Source organism: Muntiacus reevesi, chromosome 8, assembly GCF_963930625.1.
Source record: "Muntiacus reevesi chromosome 8, mMunRee1.1, whole genome shotgun sequence".
Taxonomy (NCBI): domain Eukaryota; kingdom Metazoa; phylum Chordata; class Mammalia; order Artiodactyla; family Cervidae; genus Muntiacus; species Muntiacus reevesi.
In genome coordinates, this window is record NC_089256.1 from 37744418 (window position 1) to 37767178 (window position 22761).

Below are 22761 nucleotides of genomic sequence, written 5' to 3' on the forward strand. Positions count from 1 at the left end.
GTGTGGGGAAGTGGGAGAAATCATTCTTGCACGTTTGCCCTCCCAAGTGGATATTCGTTCCCTATGTCCGTAATTAACATTCTATGTGAGGACAGTGATTTCTATCAATGAAAATTACTAGCACATAAGCTAAAATCTGTCTCCTAAATTGTAAGATAGTCCAGGGTACAATGCTACTATGTCAAAGGACAAGGGAAAAAGCATAATACTAGCTTCCTTTAAAAAAAGAAAAGCATGTACATTTGTATATTTTAATCCAAATTTTTTTGCTTATAATGTTCAGTTAAAATTTCCCAGTTTGGGATGTAACAGAGAAAAACAGTGATATATTTTAAATGTAAATGAGATGATTACAGTGAACAGCATTTTTAGAGCTTATTTTTGGGTTCTTCAGGAGAAAAGATGTCTTACATAAACACAGAAACATAAATATATGTCCTGCATATACATTTTCATGGCATATAATTCATGGTATTAATACAAATAATAGTACCTGTTTTCTTCTCTAAGGTAATTTTCTATGGCTTGAGTCTCCCGCCCCAACTTCTGGGATCTCGTGTAGTCTCTCCAGGCCCGCAGGACCTTCAGTTGCAACTTCCAGTCGGACAGGGTCCCAGCTTTCCCCAGCTTAATCCTATGATCAAGAATCAGCTTGTGCCAGGCAGAGAAATACCGTTTTTGACACTGCAATGGAAACATTGGAAAATCAGTGCTAGGGTTTCTAATATCTACTGATGGGAAGCCTCTCCTCAGATTTCCCCCTCACTCTTTTTCTAACAAATCTAGGAACTTGATGGAAGGGGAACAGACAATTGCTTTATGCCAATAATGATGAGAAACATTCAAGTCTTGCAGCTAAGGCACTATCAGCCTCATGACTTAAGCTATTACTAAAATATTTAACTCTCGTTGTAAGGCACCAGTCCTACATAGAGCTGGAGTAGCTGTCACAACTAAGATCTAAGTTAAGAGGCCTATTTGGGAGACTTGAAAGGTCTGCTTCCAACAGATCTCCTGTGCCAGACTGTCTTGGGGCTTAAATGCCAACTGGGAACACCACTGATGTCCTACACAAATGAACACAGGAGATCCCATAGCATGGAATGCAGTTTCTGGTGCCTCAGAACAAGACAGCTAAAAATGGCTTCAGCTGAGCTACCACTGACCATGTCAGGGTTTTGGTGAGCACTCCAAGAGAAACTAGATACCCAGGCTGCTTGCAATCTTCCACTACATGTATCTGACAACAAATCAGACAAGGTCTACTGACCCTAAGGATCTCCCCAGAGGAGTACTTATGGTCCCAGGCTAAGACCTACATCTTCTATTTTCACATTTTATGCTCCCACTTCATCAAATTACTTTTAGTTCTTGGCCTTATACCAACCACACTGTTTTTGGACTTTCCCACTTATGGTCATATTAATTTCTCTGTCCTTTTATGCCCTCTCTTTGCCTGATGACTTCAGGGGTCACCTCTCTCAGGAAGCCCTCCTATTACCCAATCACTCTCCCCACATGTAAGTACTCTTCCCCTGGGTTGCCAGGGCAACCTATGCTTTCTTCAGTCAAAGCAGTCCTCATACTATATTATAGTCACCTGATACCAGTCTTCACAAGACTGTGAGCCTCCAGAGGAGGACCTGGCAGATCTGAGAGTACACTACATGTGCATGCTCAGTTGCTCAGTCAGGTCTGACTCTGTGATGCCATGGACTGTAGCCCGCCAGGCTCCTCTGTTCATGGAGTTCTCCAGGTGAGAATACTGGAGTGGGTAGCCACGCCCTTCTCCAGAGGATCTTCCCAACTCAAGGATCAAACCCAGGTCTCCTGCATTGGAGGTGAATTCTTTACTGTCTGAGCCCTCAGGGAAGCCCCCGTACCACATGTGGGCGGCACTACATAGGAAGTAACTGCATAGAAAGTGACTCTGGGAGGTCCAAGAGATGCCTAGCGACCAGCGTTGAGAACTTGGTGGACATACCAGGGTTGGCCCCATTTATTGCCTCTTTCTCTTTAAAAATATTTATCCTTCACTGTTTCAACATTTAGTAAGTACCAACCATGTTTGAATTTTGGGATTCTGAACAAGTTTTTTTAAGATATAACCTCTGCATTTGTAAGGTGATAAGGAGAGAGGGTATATAACTTAACAACCAATAACATAGGCAAGCATAGGCTGGAATTCCTAGAAAAGCTCATTTGGCCTGAAATGTCTTCCACAAAAGAAACCAATTATATTCTCATTTAGACAAACTACAAAATCTTCTTTTTTATAATTTTCCATTAGGAGAAACCACAAAAGTCTTTAAAAAGTCCTTGTTCCTTCTCCATTATGTCAAAGGAGGACAGATTTTCTAGACTTTCACCTCAGATCCCATGGAAAGAAAAGCAGGAAGGATGGAGAAAGAAAGAGAAAAGGAAGGAAGGACAGAATAAATGAAGGGAAATTCTCTGAACATAAGATACAGTTTTAGTCATAACAAGGAAAAGATGCATAGCTGCCTGTTGAGGGGGTATGGCTTTTTTATTGTTTGCCTATCTATCCCAAAAAATACAGCATGAAAAAAATAGTGTTAACTTGTGCACTGTAGTCTAAAGAAAATATCATATCTATTTGCCAGATTCATTTAAGAGATTCTTCTTAAGAGACTTGATGAAATATTCTCTATTTGGTAACTACCACTAATTTTGACTCCTGGAATATTTCTAGCAATGAAATAGTACAAACATAATCCACCTTGATGATAATAGCACTATTAAGAAAGTCCTTGGATTTCCACATTCTTTCTCTCTAAAAAATTCAAAGCATTTCACATGTACTATTTTATTAACTCATAGACCATCATTACAAAATCGACTGCAGATATTATGATTTACCTTACCAAGCCAAGCTTCAAATTGAAAAGGGATAATGGCTAAATTCATAATGTGAAGAGTTTGTGGTATACCCAAGGCTAAAATGAAAACATTCAGGCATCCTGATGACCCTAATATACCAGGTAAAAATTCTCTTAAAGAGGAAGAACAAATTATTTGCTTTTTTTTAATACTGAAAGATAAAGAATTTGATACATCACTTAGCTCAGTAGAAAAGCACTGCTGGAAACATGTGAATTTAAGAGGGGGAAAATTTGAGTTTGTAAACACCACAGTTACTATATTAATATTTCTTTAAAAATACTTAAGTTTAGACTTTGAGAGCAAAATGATCAGTTTTGAAGGTCTATAATTCAGTTTCACTACATAGAAGTTAATAGCAGCAAAGTGACATACTCATACAGTAACTGCTTTCTTGAAATCACCTTGCCATTGGTTTTTATCCCTGCCTACTCAAAAGAGCAATCCAGCAATCCCATTTAAATTTTAAAAAAAAGTATGAATCAAAAGTCACTTAGTTATTATTGATTCACAGTAAACATTATTTAGACAAACAGGAGTCCCATCAATGTGCTTGGAGGAAAATATTTGAGAGAGGAGAAAATTCTTGGTTCTGTCTGCTCTGGGACAAGATGTTAGCACTCTGTTCTTACTGAGAACAGACAAGAAGTGACACAGCTACAGTCACCATTTATTTACCCTTCCTATTATGTTCCCCCAAGCAGAGTCCCCACAGTGCTCAGGCCTGTTTCTCCTTTACTGTTCTCCACTCTGGAACTACAGAAGGGCTCTATCCCTTTGCTCTTTGAAACAAGAACTATTACTTAAAATCAAAGTTAGCTAGAAGAGGAACACATTCTGCTTAAGCATGAGAACCATGTTTGAACAAGGCAGACAACTAGTCTTACCTCCCTCCGTTTCTTACCTAGCTCATTTATTTCTGCACCATGTTTTTATTTCTAATAGATTATAAAGTCATTTGCTCTTTTACTAACTTCTAACATCTCTTTTTTACAGTTGTGGTGATAATTAAGACTTGTTGCAGGTAAATAAAATGCTGAAAATCACCGTGGGAAGAACTGCTCCTAAGTACATATCTACCTGCACTGCAGGCAGATTCTTTACTGACTGAGCTACCAGGGAAGTCCAATGTTTAAAACAAAATACTACAAAGTGAGTTCAAAGCTGGGAAAGGAGTACATCAAGGCTGTATATTGTCACCCTGCTTACTTAACTTATATGTAGAGTACATCATGCGAAATGCCAGGCTGGATGAATCACAAGCAGGAATCAAGATTGCTGGAAGAAATATCAACAACTTCAGATGTGCAGGTAATACCACTCTAATGGCAGAAAGTGAAGAAGAACTAAAGAATCTCTTGATGAGGGTGAAAGAGAGTGAAAAAGCTGGCTTAAAACTCAACATTCAAAAAACTAAGATCATGGTATCTGGTCCCATTGCTTCATGGCAAATATATGGGGAAAAAGTGGAAACAATGGCAGATTTTATTTTCTTGGGCACAAAAATCACTGTGGACAGTGACTGAAGCCATGAAATTAACAGATACTTGCTCCCTGGAAGAAAAGCAAATCTAGACAGTGTATTAAAAAACAAAGAAATAATACCGCCACAAAGGTCTGTCTAGTCAAAGCTATGGTTTTTCCAGTAGTCATGTATGGATGTGAGAGCTGGACCATAAAGAAGGCTGAGTGCCAAAGAACTGATGCTTTTGAACTGTGGTGTTGGAGAAGACTCTTGAGAGTCCCATGGTAAGCAAGGAAATCAAGCCAGACACTCCTAAAGGAGGTCAACCCTGAATATTCATTGGAAGGGCTAGTGCTAAAGCAGAGGCTCCAATACTTTGGCCATATGATGCCAAAAGCTGACTCACTGGAAAAGACCCTGATCCTGGAAAAGACTCAGGGCATGAGGAGAAGTGGGCAATAGAGGATGAGATGGTTGGATGGCATCACTTACTCAATGGACATGAGTTTGAGCACACTCCGGGAGATAGTGAAGGACAGGGAAACCTGGCATGCTGCAGTCCATGGGGGTGCAAAGAGGGGGACATGACTGAGCAAATGAACAACAACTACAAAGTGAAACTTAGGAAGTTTTTAAGTGAAATGCTTTTCTTCTTTCAAAATCTTCCACAAAATATCATTTGGTCATTAAGGATTCCACTCAAGAGAAGAAATGACAGCTCACTCTGCTAAATTTATTACCTGCACTGGAGTTGCCCTCCTTTTGTTGGCAAGAAAAGCTCTTCCCTGAAGTGTAATCACACTACTGTCACTGGGAATGATTGACGTTAGGTGGAACAGCAATTTGCTATCTAATCTTCATTGTAATTCTAACCCTGTCACTAGAGATGCTTGTTCTGATTAATGAAGTGGGTAACTCATCAGAATTCCTCTGCTATTTCCCTTTTGTCAGAAACCTCAGTGATAATTGCATCAAAATTCTCAGTCATGGAAAAATAAACAATGAATTGTAAAGAGGACAAAAATGTCAACACGTTTACAATTTATTTTTGCCGAATGGAACTAACTGGGGTGCAACTAGTGGCCTAGGGCAGCCAGCCAAGGCCCGAAGGTTAGAAACAAAGGGCTCAGCTGACTCCTGGCTGCTGCCAGGCCCAAAGAAACAGACATCCTAATACTACATCAGAAATCAATCCTTCATGTCGCTTTTCCTTTTGGAAGACCACTATCTTGAGGCAGAGGACCCCACAGACACTAAAAAGTGCCTGAAAGGTGGAGAGGAGGATCTTTCATTTTATTCATATGGTGTATCACGTTGATTGATTTGCATATATTGAAGAAACACTGAATCCCTGGGATAAACCCCATTTGATCATTAAAAGGTATATGATCCTTTTAATGTGTTGTTGAATCTTGATGATACAGCACTGAAAAACTGTCCCCTATATCCCATCTTACTTCTGATTTGAGAAAATCATTGTGCCCCACCCCCGACCCCTAAACACATAAACGCCTATAACTACATAAATACATCAATGAAAAGATCAGTTTTCAGCACTCAGTGCTAAGACCTGGATTTGCTGTTGGGTTTCATGGAAAAGCCTAAACTTTGACAACCAGTGCTATGTGAAATGCTCACACGGGCTACAGACAAAAGGTACTTTTGTTATGGACTGAAAGCTGTGATGTCATTTTAGTTCTGTATTTAATTTTTTTCCCCTTCACTTTTAAACTTCAAAAAAAGAAAAAAAACCCACTTTATTACAGAAATTTGACAAACATATCCAAAAGTAGAATACAAGAATAAACCTCCTCAGTCAGCTTCAAAAATTATGCTAATCTTGTTTCATTTCTCCTCCACTCACTTTTCTTTCCTGGAGTATTTATAAATAAATTCCAGACATCAGACATTGTATCATTTCACCCACAAATGCATCAATATGTATTACTAACACAAGGACATTTTGTAAATTCTTCTTAATTCTTCTAAGAAGTTTCAATCAATAATACTGCTGCAATTATCTAACTTGGTTTCACTGCAGAAGTAGCAGAATTTCAGAAAGCAATTACATTTTTAACCAATAAAACACTCTGGGATCTTTAAAGAATGACATAGTATAGTCCATAACCTGACTCTTCACTAGGATAGGGTTCCTTTCCCAACAAAGTCTGGACCAATTTTCATAACCTCATGTCTTTAGAGAAGGCCAAACTACTACTGCCCATCATCTTCTCTTTCATCCCCTTCTAGACCTTCTTCCCTCTTCTTCCAATCTCTACTCCCTGCCCATTCTCCCCACCCTAGCACCACAGTCTTCCCCTACGCCCCCACCCCTGGCAAATATAACCAAAAGTACAGTTTACCTAGAATATATTAGACAAATGCTGGGTCCACCTCTAGTGTTGTCTGACAGAAAGACACTGATGTGATGTCATTTGTCCTCACCCACATGGCTCTTAAGATACTTATATTCTCCTGAAATGTCTAGTGTTCAGGGGAAAAAGATACTCTACTCTGTATAATTTAGAGAATGGGCTTCATTTATGCCAAAGACTCTTTTCTTAACTTTTTAAAAAGCAGAATCTAATCAGCACTTCTTAAAAGATTAAAAAAAAAAATCACATGCTTCTGAATTGGAACCTCTTGGATCAAAATGGCATTTTGAAAAGCAAAACACCATTGCAATGTTTTGGTAAATTGGCTCTGTCTCCCTGTCCCTTCTGTGAGAGGTGAGAGTAGGAAGAGTATAGTAACAACTAAACACATAACCTCTTTACCAATACCAACAAAATTTTATTTAGAAATTTTCCACTGAGTGGCTATATAAAGTAATACATAACGCTTCAAAGTTGTCCTAAAATGCACACCACATGCTATCCTTGGTAATGAGAGGAAAGTTACATGAAATCCAATATTCTTCATGTGTGTGCCCAACACTTCTCTTACATTGCAGTTTTATATGTAAAGAGGCTTTTCTTTCATTTCCTTCTCCAAACATAAGACAACATTATTGAGAGGAGAATAGCAATTGCTATATTTCAGCTCAGAAATGGTTGTGTTTCAGTGTTAGGTAGGCAGTCCTGCAAAACTAAGACCTCTGGGAAGGAATCATGATGTATAAATGAGGTTCTTACCTACATTGTACAGGAGGCAGTGATCAAGACCATCCCCAACAAAAAGAAATGCAAAAAGGCTAAATGGTTGTCTGAGGAGGCCTTACAAATAGCTGTGAAAAGAGAAGCAAAAAGCAAGAGAAAAGGAAAGATATGTCCATTTGAATGGAGAATTCCAAAGAATAGCAAGGAGAGATAAGAAAGCCTTCCTCAGTGATCAATGCAAAGAAATAGAGGAAAACATTAAATGGGAAAGACTAGAGATCTCTTCAAGAAAATTAAGGCATACCAAGGGAACATTTCGTGCAAAGAGGGGCACAATAAAGGACAGAAATGGTATGGACCTAACAGAAGCAGAAGATATTAAGAAGAAGTGGCAAGAATACAGAGAAGAACTATACAAAAAAGATCTTCATGACCCAGATAATCACGATGGCGTGATTATCACACCACCTACAGCCATGCTTCTGAATTGGAACCTCTTGGATCAAAATGGCATTTTGAAAAGCAAAACACCATTGCAATGTTTTGGTAACATCTATCTAGTTGTTATCTGGTAATATCTATCTAGAGATAGACATCCTGGAATGTGAAGTCAAGTGGGCCCTAGGAAGCATCACTAGGAACAAAGCTAGTGGAGGTGATGGAATTCCAGTTGAGCTATTTCAAATCCTAAAAGATGATGCTGTGTAAGTGCTGCACTCAATATGCCAGCAAATTTGGGAAACTCAGCAGTGGCCACAGGACTGAAAAAGGTCAGTTTTCATTCCAATCCCAAAGAAAGGCAATGCCAAAGAATGCTCAAACTACTGCACAATTGCACTCATATCACATGCTAGTATGCTCAAAATTCTCCAAGCCAGGCTCCAACAGTCCATGAACCGTGAACTTCCAGATGTTCAAGTTGGATTTAGAAAAAGCAGAGGAACTAGAGATCACATTGCCAACATCCACTGGATCACTGAAAAAGCAAGAGAGTTCCAGAAAAACATCTATTTCTGCTTTGTTGACTATGCCAAAGCCTTTGACTATGTGGATCACAACAAACTGTGGAAAATTCTTAAAGAAATAGGAATACCAGACCACCTGACCTGTCTCCTGAGAAATCTGCATGCAGGTCAGGAAGCAACAGTTAGAAATGGACATGGAACAACAAACTGGTTCCAAATTGGGAAAGGAGTACGTCAGGCTGTATCTTGTCTCCCTGCTTATTTAACTTATGTGCAGACTACATCATGAGAAATGTTGGACTGGATGAAGCACAAGCTGGAATCAAGATTGCCATGAGAAATATCAATAACCTCAGATATATGCAGATGACACCACCCTTATGGCAGAAAGCGAAGAAGATCTAAAGAGCCTCTTGATGAAAATGAAAGAGGAGAGTGAAAAAGTTGGCTTAAAACTCAGCATTCAGAAGACTAAGAACATGGCATCCCGCCCCATCACTTCATGGCAAATTGATAGGGAAACTGTGACAGTCTTCTATCTTTTGGGGCTCCAAAATCACTGCAGATGGTGACTGCAGCCATGAAATTAAAAGACAGTTGCTCCTTGGAAGGAAAGTTATGACCAACTTAGACAGCATATTAAAAAGCAGAGACATTACTTTGCCAACAGAGGTCCATCTAGTCAAAGCTATGGTTTTTCCAGTAGTCATGTATGGATGTGAGAGCTGGACTATAAAGAAAGCTGAGCTCTAAAGAATTGATGCTTTTGAACTGTGGTGTTGGAGAAGACTCTTGAGAGTCCCTTGGACTGCAAGGAGATCCAACCAGTCTATCCTAAAGGAGATCAGTCCTGGGTGTTCATTGGAAGGACTGATGTTGAAGCTGAAACTGCAATACTTTGACCACCTGATGCAAAGAGCTGACTCATTGGAAAAGACCCTGATGCTGGGAAAGACTGAAGGCAGGAGAAGAAGGGGACGACAGAGGATGAGATGGTTGGATGGCATCACTGACTCAATGGACATGAGTATGAGTAAGCTCTAGGAATTGATGATGGACAGGGAAGCCTGGCATGCTGCAGTCCATGGGGTCACAAAGAGTCGGACATGAGTAAGTGACTGAACTGAAGTGAACTCATGCCACAACCATAACATCGATGATGCCTCCTTTAGGTCATTATTATCTTATCCTCTAACAGAGATACTTAAATAAACAAACCAAAACCCTTCCCCCTAGATTTAAGATTTAGTGAGTGTTACCCCATCCTTCTTTGTTTTCTTCAACTTTTATATGCAGGAAGGATCATAGATTTGCTTATCTGAAGAAAACATAAAATGCATTTCAGAAGAGGGTGAGAATTAAGAAGGGCACTTGCTAAACAGTGTAAGAATTTCATAGTTAATCCCTTGTTTCTGCTAATTAGCAATGACATGTGGATTGCTGAATCTCCCCAAGAGATTTCACTACCAGATCAAAGAGAAAGTAGGGTAGGGTAGAAGTAGAAAGTTTCTATATAAAAATAAGTGTTTTGACAACACAAAAAGAACTGACACTAAAACAGGTGGGAAAGGGGTGTATGAACAGTGCTACACCTGAGGTTGTGTATTGGTAAGACAGCCTGCTCTGTTTCTCTCAGAGTCTCCTATTAAATAATGTGGCCCAAATGTGATGCTAAGAAATTGTCTGGGGGAACAAATAGAAGCCAGAGTCAAAGCACAAAGAATATAGGGGTTAAAAGAACCTGAACTAGAGCAACCCTGAGAAACAGATTCTTTGAAGTCTTCCTGCAAATTACTTAGCTTGCTGTTGAGTTTGTGCTAGTGAACCATTTGGAGGGTGCTGACAAGAGCTGCCTGCTATCTCTCTGCTCGCTGCTAGCCAGGTAGGCATTTTACCCCTTTTTACACTGTGGTCATATTTAGGCTGCTGAGTATCCAAGTTTTCATTACCCAAGGGCAGCTTTACGCTCCTTCAGAGCCAGGCTAGGAACATGGATTGGGACCAACATAATGAGACCAGAGAACCTGCTAACTCTGGTGGGGCTTACCAGGGGCCGTCCTGTTTCCAGTCAAGTCTATGTAAAAGCCTGAGGAGTCTGGTCAGTGGGTTTCCCCCCATGTCTCAGTTTTACCTACATTCACTGGAACAATCGAAATTAAGAGGTTCACTGACAATAAAGCACATGAATAACATAATCATATGAAAGGGGAAGGGGAAGAAAAGAACCAATCTAGGTAACTTTGGAAAATAATTTTGGCTGAATAAGGCTGAAAACAAAAATAGCTGTATAAATATACACAGTAGCTAGTAAATTTGTTTCCACAGAAGTATAGGTTACCAATTCTAAAACTACTTTTATAGTATACTAGGACTAAAATAGTTTTAAATAATTTAAAATAATTAAAAAATAAAACAGTTTAAAATAACTGATGCTTTTGAATTGTGGTGCTAGAGAAGACTCCTAAGAGTCCCTTGGATTGCACAGAGGTCAAACCAGTAAATCCTAAAGGAAATCAACCTCGAATATTCATTAGAAGGACTGCTGCTAAAGCTGAAACTCCAATACTCTGGCCATCTGACGTGAAGAGTCAACTCACTGGAAAAGACCCCGATGCTGAGAAAAACTGAGGGCAGGAGGAGAAGAGGGCGACAGAGGATGAGATGGTTGGATGGCATCCCTGACTCAACGGACATGAGTCTGAATAAACTCCAAGAGATAGTGAAGGACAGGAAAGCCTGACATGCTGTAGTCCATGGGTTTGCAAAGAGTCAGACATGACTCAGTGACTGAATGACAACAACAAGGGTTACATAAATATATTTTATATAATAAGTTCCAGGTATAAACAAGCAAGGGGGAAGGCTACACTAAAACCTATGATGCTGGATTAGGGTTGACATTATTACAATTATTTTAATATACAGATAGATACAGAAAAAGTTACAAATAAGGAAGGGAAGACAAGTATGACCTCTGTGCTGTTGTACCAGAGCTGGATATTTCAGTATGAACTAGTGGATTTTAATGTGCAAACATATAGACAGACACAGAAAAAAATATAATGTGCGTATATGTGTAGGTTAGTGTATGTACATCGATTTCCCAAATCTGTCTGCCAAGAGGGCCCAGAAAACATGATATCCCAGCAGCAGTGAGCACAGCTAGTAACCAGATCTTGGTTTCTAAATATTCTCCAACAAATGGAAGTAGGGTTCCAAGTAGAAGTGGTTGGTTCCAGAGTTAGGGCAGGGAAAGTATAACATGAGCTTGGAATATCCTATGGTACCAGAAAGAAAGGATTTTGAAAGGGCAAAGGAATCACCAGAAAGAGTTCCCAATGGCCAAGATTAGAACAATCTGAAAAACAAAGTAAACAATAACATTAGAATATAATCCAAAGGATCACGTAAATATCCTCAAGTCCATACTGATACAGATAGGTAACTGAATAAATGAGTAAACAAATAAATGGGGAAGAAGAGACAGTTCTTCCTTCTAGAAGAATCTAAATGAATAAATGGAGAAAAGATGAGGGAAATACAAAAGCATCCTTAGACAACTACCACATAAATGACTGTTATAGGGAAGTTACAATGAATGCTAAAATCAGTAAGTGAAAGTTTAAGGATAAACAGAATACTTGCATAGTTTCACAATATTTTCTCTAAGATAAGAATTACAAAGGAAAAAATAGTAACTTTACAGTGGAGAAACCCGGCAGACACAAACTTAAGTGATTGAGGTTAACATCAACAGTAATAAGACATATTAACATTATGTGGAGTTCCCTGGCAGTCCAGGAGTTAGGACTACATGCTCTCACTGCTGAGGGCCTGGGTTCAATCCCAAATTGAAGAACTAAGATCCCACAAGTGGCATGGCACAGCCAAAAACAAAAACAAAGATTACGTACCCCTGATATTATACAAGAGAGTTCCAGAAAAACATCTATTTCTGCTTTATTGACTATGCCAAAGCCTTTGACTGTGTGGATCACAATAAACTGTGGAATATTCTGAAAGAGATGGGAATACCAGACCACCTGACCCTCCTCTTGAGAAACCTGTATGCAGGTCAGGAAGCAACAGTTAGAACTGGACATGGAACAACAGACTGGTTCCAAATAGGAAAAGGAGTATGTCAAGGCTGTATACTGTCACCCTGCTTACTTAACTTATGTGCAGAGTACATCATGAGAAATGCTGGGCTGGAAGAGGCACAAGCTGGAATCCAGAGATGCCGGGAGAAATATCAATAACCTCAGATACGCAGATGACACCACCCTTATGGCAGAAAGTGAAGATGAACTAAAGAGCCTCTTGATGAAAGTGAAAGAGGAGAGTGAAAAAGTTGGCTTGAAGCTCAACATTCAGAAAACAAAGATCATGGCATCTGGTCCCATCACTTCATGGCAAATAGATAGGGAAACAGTGGCTGACTTTATTTTTGGGGGCTCCAAAATCACTGCAGATGGTGACTGCAGCCATGAAATTAAAAGACGCTTGTGAGAGAGTCATTTCCTAGGCAGGTTGATAAGAAGTCTAGGGGTCCCCAAGGAGAGAGAGGTCTGGGATATTCAATGAGAAAGAAAGGACAAACTTTTAAACTTTTTTTCCTCTACATTCCTTAGGATTATATAACAATAATGTATCCTGCCTGAGGACAATCTCTGGATTAAACCTTCTGGCCAACTCTGTTATCTTAAAATGCAAATTATGGGAGTGGGTCTGGTGAGGTCTTTACGACCTCCAGACATTCTTTGGATTCATTGGAGAGTATATAACTCCATTGCTAACACTAGCAAAGGGGGTACTCTTTTGCCCCCTTCTGATGCCTATGTCAGAATCTTTCTCTATCTCCTTTATACTTTAATAAAACTTTATTACACAAAAGCTCTGAGCGATCCAGCCTCGTCTCTGGCCCCGGATTGAATTCATCTCCTCCGGAGGCCAAGAATCCCACGTCTCATTGTTCAGTAACAACCTTTCACTTGCTCCTTGGAAGGAAAGTTATGACCAACTTAGACAGCATATTAAAAAGCAGAGACATTACTTTGCCAACAGAAGTCCATCTAGTCAAAGCTATGGTTTTTCCAGTAGTCATGTATGGATGTGAGAGTTGGACTATAAAGAAAGCTGAGCTCTGAAGAATTGATGCTTTTGAACTGTGGTGTTGGAGAAGACTCTTGAGAGTCCCTTGGACTGCAAGGAGATCCAACCAGTCTATCCTAAAGGAGATCAGTCCTGGGTGTTCATTGGAAGGACTGATGTTGAAGCTGCAACTCCAGTACTTTGACCACCTGATGCGAAGAACTGACTCATTTGAAAAGACCCTGATGCTGGGAAAGATTGAGGGCAGGAGAAGAAGGGGACAACAGAGGATGAGATGGTTGGATGGCATCACTGACTCAATGGATATGAGTTTGGGTGAACTCTGGGAGTTGGTGACGGACAGGGAGGCCTGGCGTGCTGTGGTTCATGGGGTCGCAAAGAGTCAGACACAACTGAGCGACTGAACTGAACTGAACTGATATTATCCTGAGAGCGGCCCAGCAACATTTCTTATCGTGTTATCACCAATAATGCATAATCTCAATATAAGCAGAGCTTCAGAAAACCTCAAATTGAGAGGCGTTCTACAAAATACCTGACCAATACTTTAAAAAATGTCAGAGTCATAAAAGACAAGGGAAGTCTGAAGAATGACCACAAATAGGAGGAGACTAAGAAGACACAGCAAACAACTGCAGCATGAAATTACAAATGAAGTCCTGAAGCAGAAAAAAGGACATTGGTGGAAAATAGCTGACATTCTAATAAGTCTTGCTAATTGTATTTAATGGCATTTTACCAAAGTTAATTTCCTAGTTTTGATAATTGTACTATGGTTACATAAGATGTTAACATTGAGGAAAGCTGGGTGAAGGGTATTCAGGAACTCCATATACTATTTTTTGCAATTTTTCTGCGCGTCTAAAATTATTTCAAAATAAAGACTCAAAAATATATGTTCAAAGCAAGCAGAGTCTGTGGCAAAGTATAGACCATTTATTGTCTCATTTTTAAATATACCATCTGACTCTTTTAAAGTTGAGCAATTTGTTTCAGTAGGCCACTAATTTTGTAAAACTCTTTATATGTATCTAGAATTCATACCTAACACTTCTTTATGAAACATATACAGTCAGCCCTCTGTATCCCCAAGCAATACAGCTGTGGATTCAACCAACTGTGGATAGAAAATATTTGGGAAAAAAAAATTCCAGAAAGTTTCAAAAAGCAAAACTTGATTTGCCATGCTGGAAACTATTTACATAGCAGTGACATTGTATTTACAACTATTTACATAGCATTTATACTGTATTAGGTGTTGACCTGGAACAAACAGACTGCCAAGTATTATTCCAGCAAACTCTGGGTTTATCCGGAATCAGTAGAAAACTGTAAATTCGGGATCTGTACCCATGGTGAGCCATGTTCAAGTTCTTTCATAGCAAGGGGAGAAGAACTCTTACAGAGGGGAAGATTATGTTGGGAGGGCTGTAGTAAGCAGTCAAAGTGAAAGTGTTAGTCATTTAGCTGTGTCTGACTCTGTACGACCCTATGGACTGTAGCCCACCAGGCTCCTCTGTTCATGGGATTTACCAAGCAAGAATATTGGAATGAGTAGCCTTTCTCTTCTCCAGGGGATCTTTCTGACCCAGGGATCAAACCCCAATAGTAAGCAGAGTTCATGGCTTTTCATTGGCTCAGTTCTTGTCAGCAAATAGTTATCTTCTTTGGGCTCTGGTATTGTCACAGGGCATGAAAGCTCCCCCTGCTGGTCTCCTGGACCCTACTTAATTCAGGTTTCTGTTTATTTTTTACATAGGTGTTCTAAGTAATCCAGAGATGATTTAAAGCACACAGGAGTATGTGAATAGTGCATATGCTGCTGCTGCTAAGTCACTTCAGTCGTGTCCAACTCTGTGCGACCCCACAGAGGGCAGTCCAGCAGGCTCCTCCGTCCCTGGGATTCTCCAGGCAAGAACACTGGAGTGGGTTGCCATTTCCTTCTCTAAGATTATAGGATAATATCACACTATTTTGTAGTTGTATAGATGTAGAGCATCTATAAATTTTGGTATATACTTGGGATCCTGGACCAAACCCCCTGTGAATACCAATGGATGCACTGTATCACTTCTTGCATAGTAGGACTTGGATAAAATTAAAAAATAATCTTATGGGAAACACACATCTTATCCATCTCTCACTGGCTGGAACAAAGCATGGCCCTTTGCCCTTATGTTCTCTCAAGATAGCCCCCTCTACACTTAGTTACTTTCCAATTTGCTTTCAGAAATCTGAACTGTTACTGCAGGAGGACATATTAACTCCATTCGTCTCATGAAGGACACACCATCGAACAGTCTTTGCCAATCTTTCCCAAAATGTTAATCCTAACTCTTAATACCTCCTCCTACCATGCTTTTCTCTACCTATTCCTAAAGCCAAAACTCTGGCCAAACTCTTGTTGTTCTATGTTTGAATAGTTATGACTTCTTGCCTGACAGTCCAAAATTCTGCCATCAAACATGTCTAGCTATTTTTTTTTAAAGAATTGCTTTGACTACTCTATTTTCCCCCTCATATCTTAGTTATCCATGTCATATCCAAATGCCTGTTATTGATTTCTGGGGCCTTTTTAGTCTATCCTAGGGCTTCCAAGTGACTCAGTAGTAAAGAATCTGCCTGCTAAGCAGGAGACGCAGGTTCAATCCCTGGATAGAGAATAACCCCTGGAGAAGGAAATGGCAACCCAATCCAGTATTCTTGCCTGGGCAATCCCATGGACAGAGGAGCCTGGTGGGCTACAGTCCACAAGGTCGGACATGACTTAGCGGCTAAACAACATTTATCAAGCTCCTGCAATCTCTTCCTGACATTCTTTTCACTTGCTAAATCCATTCATTTGTACATTCATTCCATTAACTTTCACTGAATTTCATCAATACCCAAGGCCGTGGGGTGGCTGTTGTTGGAGACATAAAACATAGGTATTTGTCTTTTCTCATCAGACCTCATTTAAAAAGGTTCCAAGGAATTCTTTTTACCTGAAACATTGTAAGCCCCAAATTTATATTGCCTTTGATCCTACTTCACTGAAAGATATTTCTGTCCAAATAGCCTGGGGAGGATGTGCAGTAGTCAATAAAAAATTGGTCAGTTAATTTTACAAAAAGTGGAACTAAAGAAAATGATAGAAGAGCAAATAAAACGCATGCCATTAAAAGCAGAAGCACCAATATATTACTGTTTAGAATCTGAGCTACCAAAAGGCAAGTAACTTTCTGAATAATTCTTCTGAATAAAAACAGAACATAGTGGTCTATAAGACTGTTAAAGTGGAAGCTATGCTTGCAAACTGCCAGAGATCTACATTAGTACTTACACACTACTCCAAAAACAGTAATTTAGAAAGACATCCCAAATTCATACCCCAATTTCTCAGGATCACACAGATTATGTAAGAATAGCCCCTGAGTAAGATATCGAAATGCTCCCTTATGTACTAAGTCAGTTGGGTACCACAGAGCAAATGGTGTGGACAGTTCTGGTATTTGTAACAAGGCTCAGTTGGGCTTAGAGTTACACTGTCACATCTCTGATGGAGCCCTTTTGTCATTTATGCTGCTGAATGCTGAATAAAGAGATGTTACAATTCCTACCTGGTGATTTTCCTTGAAAGTTTGTATTAATAACTCTTTCAGCTTCTTCTTTCTTTCTTTTGCCATTTTTTCTTCATCCAGAAGAACAGGAACACTTTGAAACATGCCCTTCTCTGGAATTTTTGGAGAAATTTCTTGCTTCTTCTTCTCTCTATTAACAACAATTAAAAATTACATGTATGAACAACAGACTTAATTAGAATCTATCACAGTGGAATGAACACTGAATTTTCCATCAGAAGGTAGGGAATTTTAGATCTGGGCCTAAAATTACAGAGTGAGTTTTCTGAGTTAGTTTATTCTTTTATAAAATAAAGTTAAAAGAAATAACATTGTTATAATGTATCCTGCAAAGTAGAAAACCTTATGAATACTTTAGTAAAGTATTTTCATTGAGTTTAACATTGAATAATACCTTGATTAAAATTTGAGAGATAAAAACCATTAGCTATCCTCTGATATAGACATGAGTTCTCTCTCTTCTCACAAGGGGAGATTAAATAGGACCCTCAGGTAAGAAAGGAGATTTTTATCATAAGGCTTTTACAAGGTTTCTAGGAAGAAAAATAAAAGAATCAGGTGTTACTGAATAAGGAGAGAATGGAATTTATATTAATTTAAAAATAGCTGAAAAGAGGAAAAATAGAACATAATAACAAAGATGAAAAGGACTTCAGGGAAGTTAACAAGAATCTCTTAGTAACTTTGTTGCTCAAATTTCTGGGTCTCTCTTGCTCACCCACCTATCTTTTCTTTCTCATTCAGGTAACCCCTTTACCCTCACCAATCCAAGCCAGCTCTTAACCATTGCCTTCTCACTGGAGTGTACTAAACTGTACAGGTATGTGTAAGTGTATAAGGTATACATTTTATCAGTGATGTAGTGGAGATAGCCAGGAAACAGGATTCATAGACTCTGCCACAAACCAGCTATGAAAACTCTGGAGAGTCACCTAGTCTCTCTGAATTTCACTTTACAGTTGTGGAAACTCAAATTGAGAGAGGGATGCCAGAATAATCTAAAGATATTTATTCATTAATTATCATATATCCTATGGGAGCATATAGTCATATCTTATTCCTGGGGACACGAACCATCACTTGGTTAAGGTAGCTTTTCCAGTGTAAAGTTTCTATTTTTCCCTTTGTAATTAATAAACCTCTTAGAGAAGACACTTTTGAAACTATTCAATGGAACAGATTTAGGCTACTTTACAAATAAATTAGAAAGCCCTGCCAACAATAACATCTTACTGACTTTCCCAACTTACTAATGCCATAACAGTGTTACATTAGATAGTTACAGGCAGATCACAGTGGGCATTAAAAGAAACATAGTTCTAATACCAATACCAGGGATCTAAATTTTAAAAGTAACATCAAAATATTTATCTGTTATGAAAGCAGTTATCTGCTCGCTGTGAAAAATTGGAGAGGTATAAAGGACAACCATATTTCTACCCAGGCAACATTTCCGTAGTGTAGTGGTCAGCACGTTCGCCTTACATATTTCTACCGAGAAAAAAACACTGATAACAAGTCAGTGCTATTTCATTGCACAACTAGTATTTATTAATTTCTCCAATATTTAATACTATAAATAATGTTATTTTCACTATCTTTGTGTATAAATATTTGGATTTCTGATTATTTACTTAGGGTAGTTTTCCTAGGACTTGAATTTCCAGGTCAAGTGATAATAACATTTTTCATGACTTGTATAGTTTATTGCCAAATTGCTTTCTGGAACGTTTAAATCAGTTTGTCCACCTAGAAGGACTGCATGTTCCCTGTCTCACTATATCTGTGGATAAGCTTCTAACTTTTTAGAGAAATGTCTAGTGAGTGAACATCCGCGGAGTGCCCACTGTGAGCAGAACTTCTGGCTACCATCAAATACAAATTGTTTTCACAATTTATTTTAGGTCAGCCTAGATTTGTCAGGGCTTGAGAGGAATCTGAAGAGCAAGGCTGACCTTAGCAAGAACTCACTAAAACACTGGTGATTGCTTTCTAAAAGGAACGGCATCTGGAGGAGGCCTGAGCCTGGCACTTGAAAGAATGAAACGCACATCCAGTGCTAAGCTGTTTTAAATTGGGTGGGATGACAGCAATCAGGAACACAGGGGGGAAAGTTGCATAGGTGGATGGGGGTGGAAGGGATTATCTAATAGGTATTCCTGGCCTCTCAGTTTGAGTATTCAAGCACTTCGGGCACATTGTCCTTAGGCTTCTGCAGTTTATGCATCGGTGCTGTTTCTCAGAATAAATATGTTAGTGATTTCATTTATGAAGCTATTCTCTGCCTGAAGATATACAACAGTACTATATCCTGTGACGACTATTTTGATTTTCCTCTTTCATCAGATATTTTTTTTCTTTATCAGTGGCAGTAAGGCCATGGGGACTCTCTGTATGATTATCCAAAGACGGGACACTGAGGCAATTCACAACAAAATGAGGCAAAATTAGTAAATGTGCATAAGGAAACATTTTCAACCTTAAAAACATTCAGGTACACAAACAGATGCAAACTAACCAACAGGATACCTATTAGAAGTGTAAAAATATTGAAAAGTGATGACCTCCCCCAATGCTGAGTGCAACCCACTGCCAGCAATCATGTTAATAAGTACAACCCATTGGGAAATGAATTTGGCAATGTTTCAAGAGTCATAAAAGTCTACACCATTTAACTCAGTAATTACACACTTAAGAACATAATTCAAAAGAATGAAAACACTCTACACTTAAGGATGCTCACTGAACTACGTACTGGTGAAAAATCTGAAATTAGCTGAAATGCTTACCAGTATGAGGAGTGGAGGTCATTACATAAATTATGGTATAGGAGCTCAATAGAGTAAAATACAGACCTTAGGACTCCAGGCAATGTGGTAATTACAACAAGCAGAAAGACAAATTAAATGTATTTTATGGTTGCAATTAAGTACCTAAAGAATCCAAGACCAGGAGGAAACATGGAAAAACAAAAATAGCTAACTTGTTAAGATGGTGGAATAGTGGGTGATTTCTCTTTTGTGTTTTGTTATTGCATTGTTGGTACATTTTAAAGAACTTTAGAGTACTTCTAAAATGACTGCTTAAACAAAAAAACTTCATGCTGCTTATCACAGCTGGCTTACATTTTCCATGCTTCTTCCACTGTGCGTCGCCTCTCAATTATCTCCCTCCGCAGCTTTACCATCTCCCTTTGAATCTCCTCCTCCTCTTTCTTGGCCTCTAGAGCCTTCCTTTTCTTCTCTTCTTGCACCAGATATTGAGCCTCTAAGAAGGCTGATTTTTTCAGGGTCTTTTCAATTCTCTGGCGCTCCAGTTCTTTCTCACGTCTTAAGCGATTTTCTTTTACCTTCAAGAGAATACATCAAGGTAGAGATGCAGCCTTTCAAGTAGAAAGGGATATGCAAAACCTAAGAACACATTTTGAAGTTCAGAATACAACTACTTTGAAACATGCTGGCCCAGAACCCCACTGTTTATCAGAAAAAGAGGGAAAGTTCATTTGTTTACTGGGTAATGGCCAAGACAAAGTTTTAAATGAAGTCAGGAAAGACGACCCCAGACAATTTGGGAATTATCTGCACCATGAAAAAACTGAAATCGAATGGCTTGCATGCCAAGTTCTGGATTCTTGTTTAGTAGTGATTTCCTATCCGTAAGATCTTCCAAGGTGTACATTACTGTTATTTATTTAGGCTCTGTCTAAATTATAATGCTAATTATATAATGCTAATTATAATTTAAGAAAGGATAGGGTATTTTTGATAGGCTACTTTGTAAAGGCTAGAACAGTGATTTACTGACTTCAGAAACATCATGACCTTTTATTCAATTCTACCTTTATTTAAATTTATCAGTGATTCTGGATCATATTTGGAAATCAAAATCATGAACTTCACAGACATTTCTGAATAAGCACAATTATTTTTCTTTTCAAATTCATTAATTCTTTAGAGGCTTAACTAGCTATGAATTAAAGAGTGGTCCTTTCCTTCCTGTTTCACTTAACTTTACCCTTATCTTATTCTCCATTTGTGATAAGACTTCTAGCTAATGGCTCTTAATGAGCCATTTCCCCATCTTTCATCATAAATCCAAACCAGGTTCATACTTCTACCCCAGTTTCTCTAACATCCTTAGTGCTGCTTCAGCATAACTTATGGTTTAAAGTAATCAGAAATTCAGTATTATAAAAAGACAGCATACACATATACAGACATTAATTCTAGTCTGGTCTTAGTTCTGGACATGTGGAAAAGACTTGACCATTCTGATTTCCTGAAGCTCCTCTACAAAGTGTTGAGATGAATCTTTTCCCTATAACCTACTATTCCCTTTGGAGAAAAGAAAGTTCCCATATGCCTTTCTAATTCAAAACAGATGAACTAGATTTAATTCCCTTCCAAATTATAATCACAAAATGAGTAAATTTTTCCGCCATCTAGAAAAGAATTATCATTATAACATTCACCAGAATATTTGTGATATTAATATCTTCACATTGCAATTCAAAAACCAAATTCGAGCAAAACCCAATCTACATATTTATAATAAGAAGTACCACATCCAAACTAATAAAGCTTAGCTCACCACTCTCTTGGTCAAAATAAATTATTCCTCTTTTTGGTTTTCTTAAATTGTTTCCTATCCTCAGTTTATGAGCATTATTTTTCTTCTGAAGTTCTTATATTTTATTTTTATTCTTTCTAACCAAACCACAGATGGCACCCTTTTTCACAATAAAGCCTAAGTCTTTATTTAAGCTTATTAAATGTGTTACACCAAGATTGCTTCCTGTTATCCATTTTAATTTTGCTTTTCCCTCCCACCTGCTTATGTCTCATCTCCATCGTAAGACGAGGATCCTTCTGCCGCTTCTTATCTTGCTTTTCATTCATTCCAAGATCTTCCAATATCCCAGAATCCACCACGTCTTTATGGAGCAGATGGTCTATGAATTTTTGAACAGTGGTACTCTCATCTTCTTCCTCCAAATAACCACATAAATCTGGGGGAAACAGAACAACAACAAAAAAGGGAAAATCAAAAGAAATTTTTTAAACTTTAGTATAATTTCCATATTTATATAAATAATCCTGGTACAATAAAAATACAAAGCTGTGAGTTCAATAAATAGTAACTGATAATGTCAATTGGATGAGTACAACCCTCAGCAGCTACCTTCATCTGGGAGGAAAAAACCACCGCTCATGAGGAACTGCCTTCATCCAAGTCACTAACAACTCCCTCGCTGCCAAATTTAAAAGATATAACTTTTACATTTGTATTTCAAGGATTTAAACATCCTTGATGATTCCAGTGCTCTTTTTAAAAAGGCTTTACTGTGGTATAAATAACATACAATAAACTTGTAAATATTTAAAGTCTACAGTAAGTTTTGACATATACAGATACCAGTAAACAACATTACAATCAAAGTAATGAATTTATCTGTCAGCTGCAAAAGGGTCCTCATGCTGATCTGCAATCTCTTCCTCTAAGTTCTTCCCATGCTCTTTGCCATATCCCAAAGATAACCCCAGCCCTACTTTCTGCCAAAAGATTAGTTTATGTTTTCCAGAATTTGGTATCAATTAAAT

General features: G+C 38.5%; 1 protein-coding gene across 5 annotated transcripts in view; it reads right to left on the reverse strand.

The window, feature by feature from the left end:
• CCDC191 (coiled-coil domain containing 191) overlaps positions 1–22761 on the reverse strand; it is a 94771-nt gene that overhangs the window by 56421 nt on the left and 15589 nt on the right. For all 5 annotated transcript variants that reach the window (XR_010664280.1, XM_065943652.1, XM_065943653.1 and 2 more), the window contains exons 5-8: positions 21991–22169; positions 20287–20510; positions 17141–17291; positions 494–684 (exon numbers count right to left, since the gene is read on the reverse strand). Coding sequence is in view for 4 of the 5 variants with exons in the window: in XM_065943652.1 (XP_065799724.1) it covers positions 494–684; positions 17141–17291; positions 20287–20510; positions 21991–22169 (745 nt within the window). In the remaining variant the exon portion in view is untranslated. The remainder of the gene's footprint in view (positions 1–493; positions 685–17140; positions 17292–20286; positions 20511–21990; positions 22170–22761) is intronic.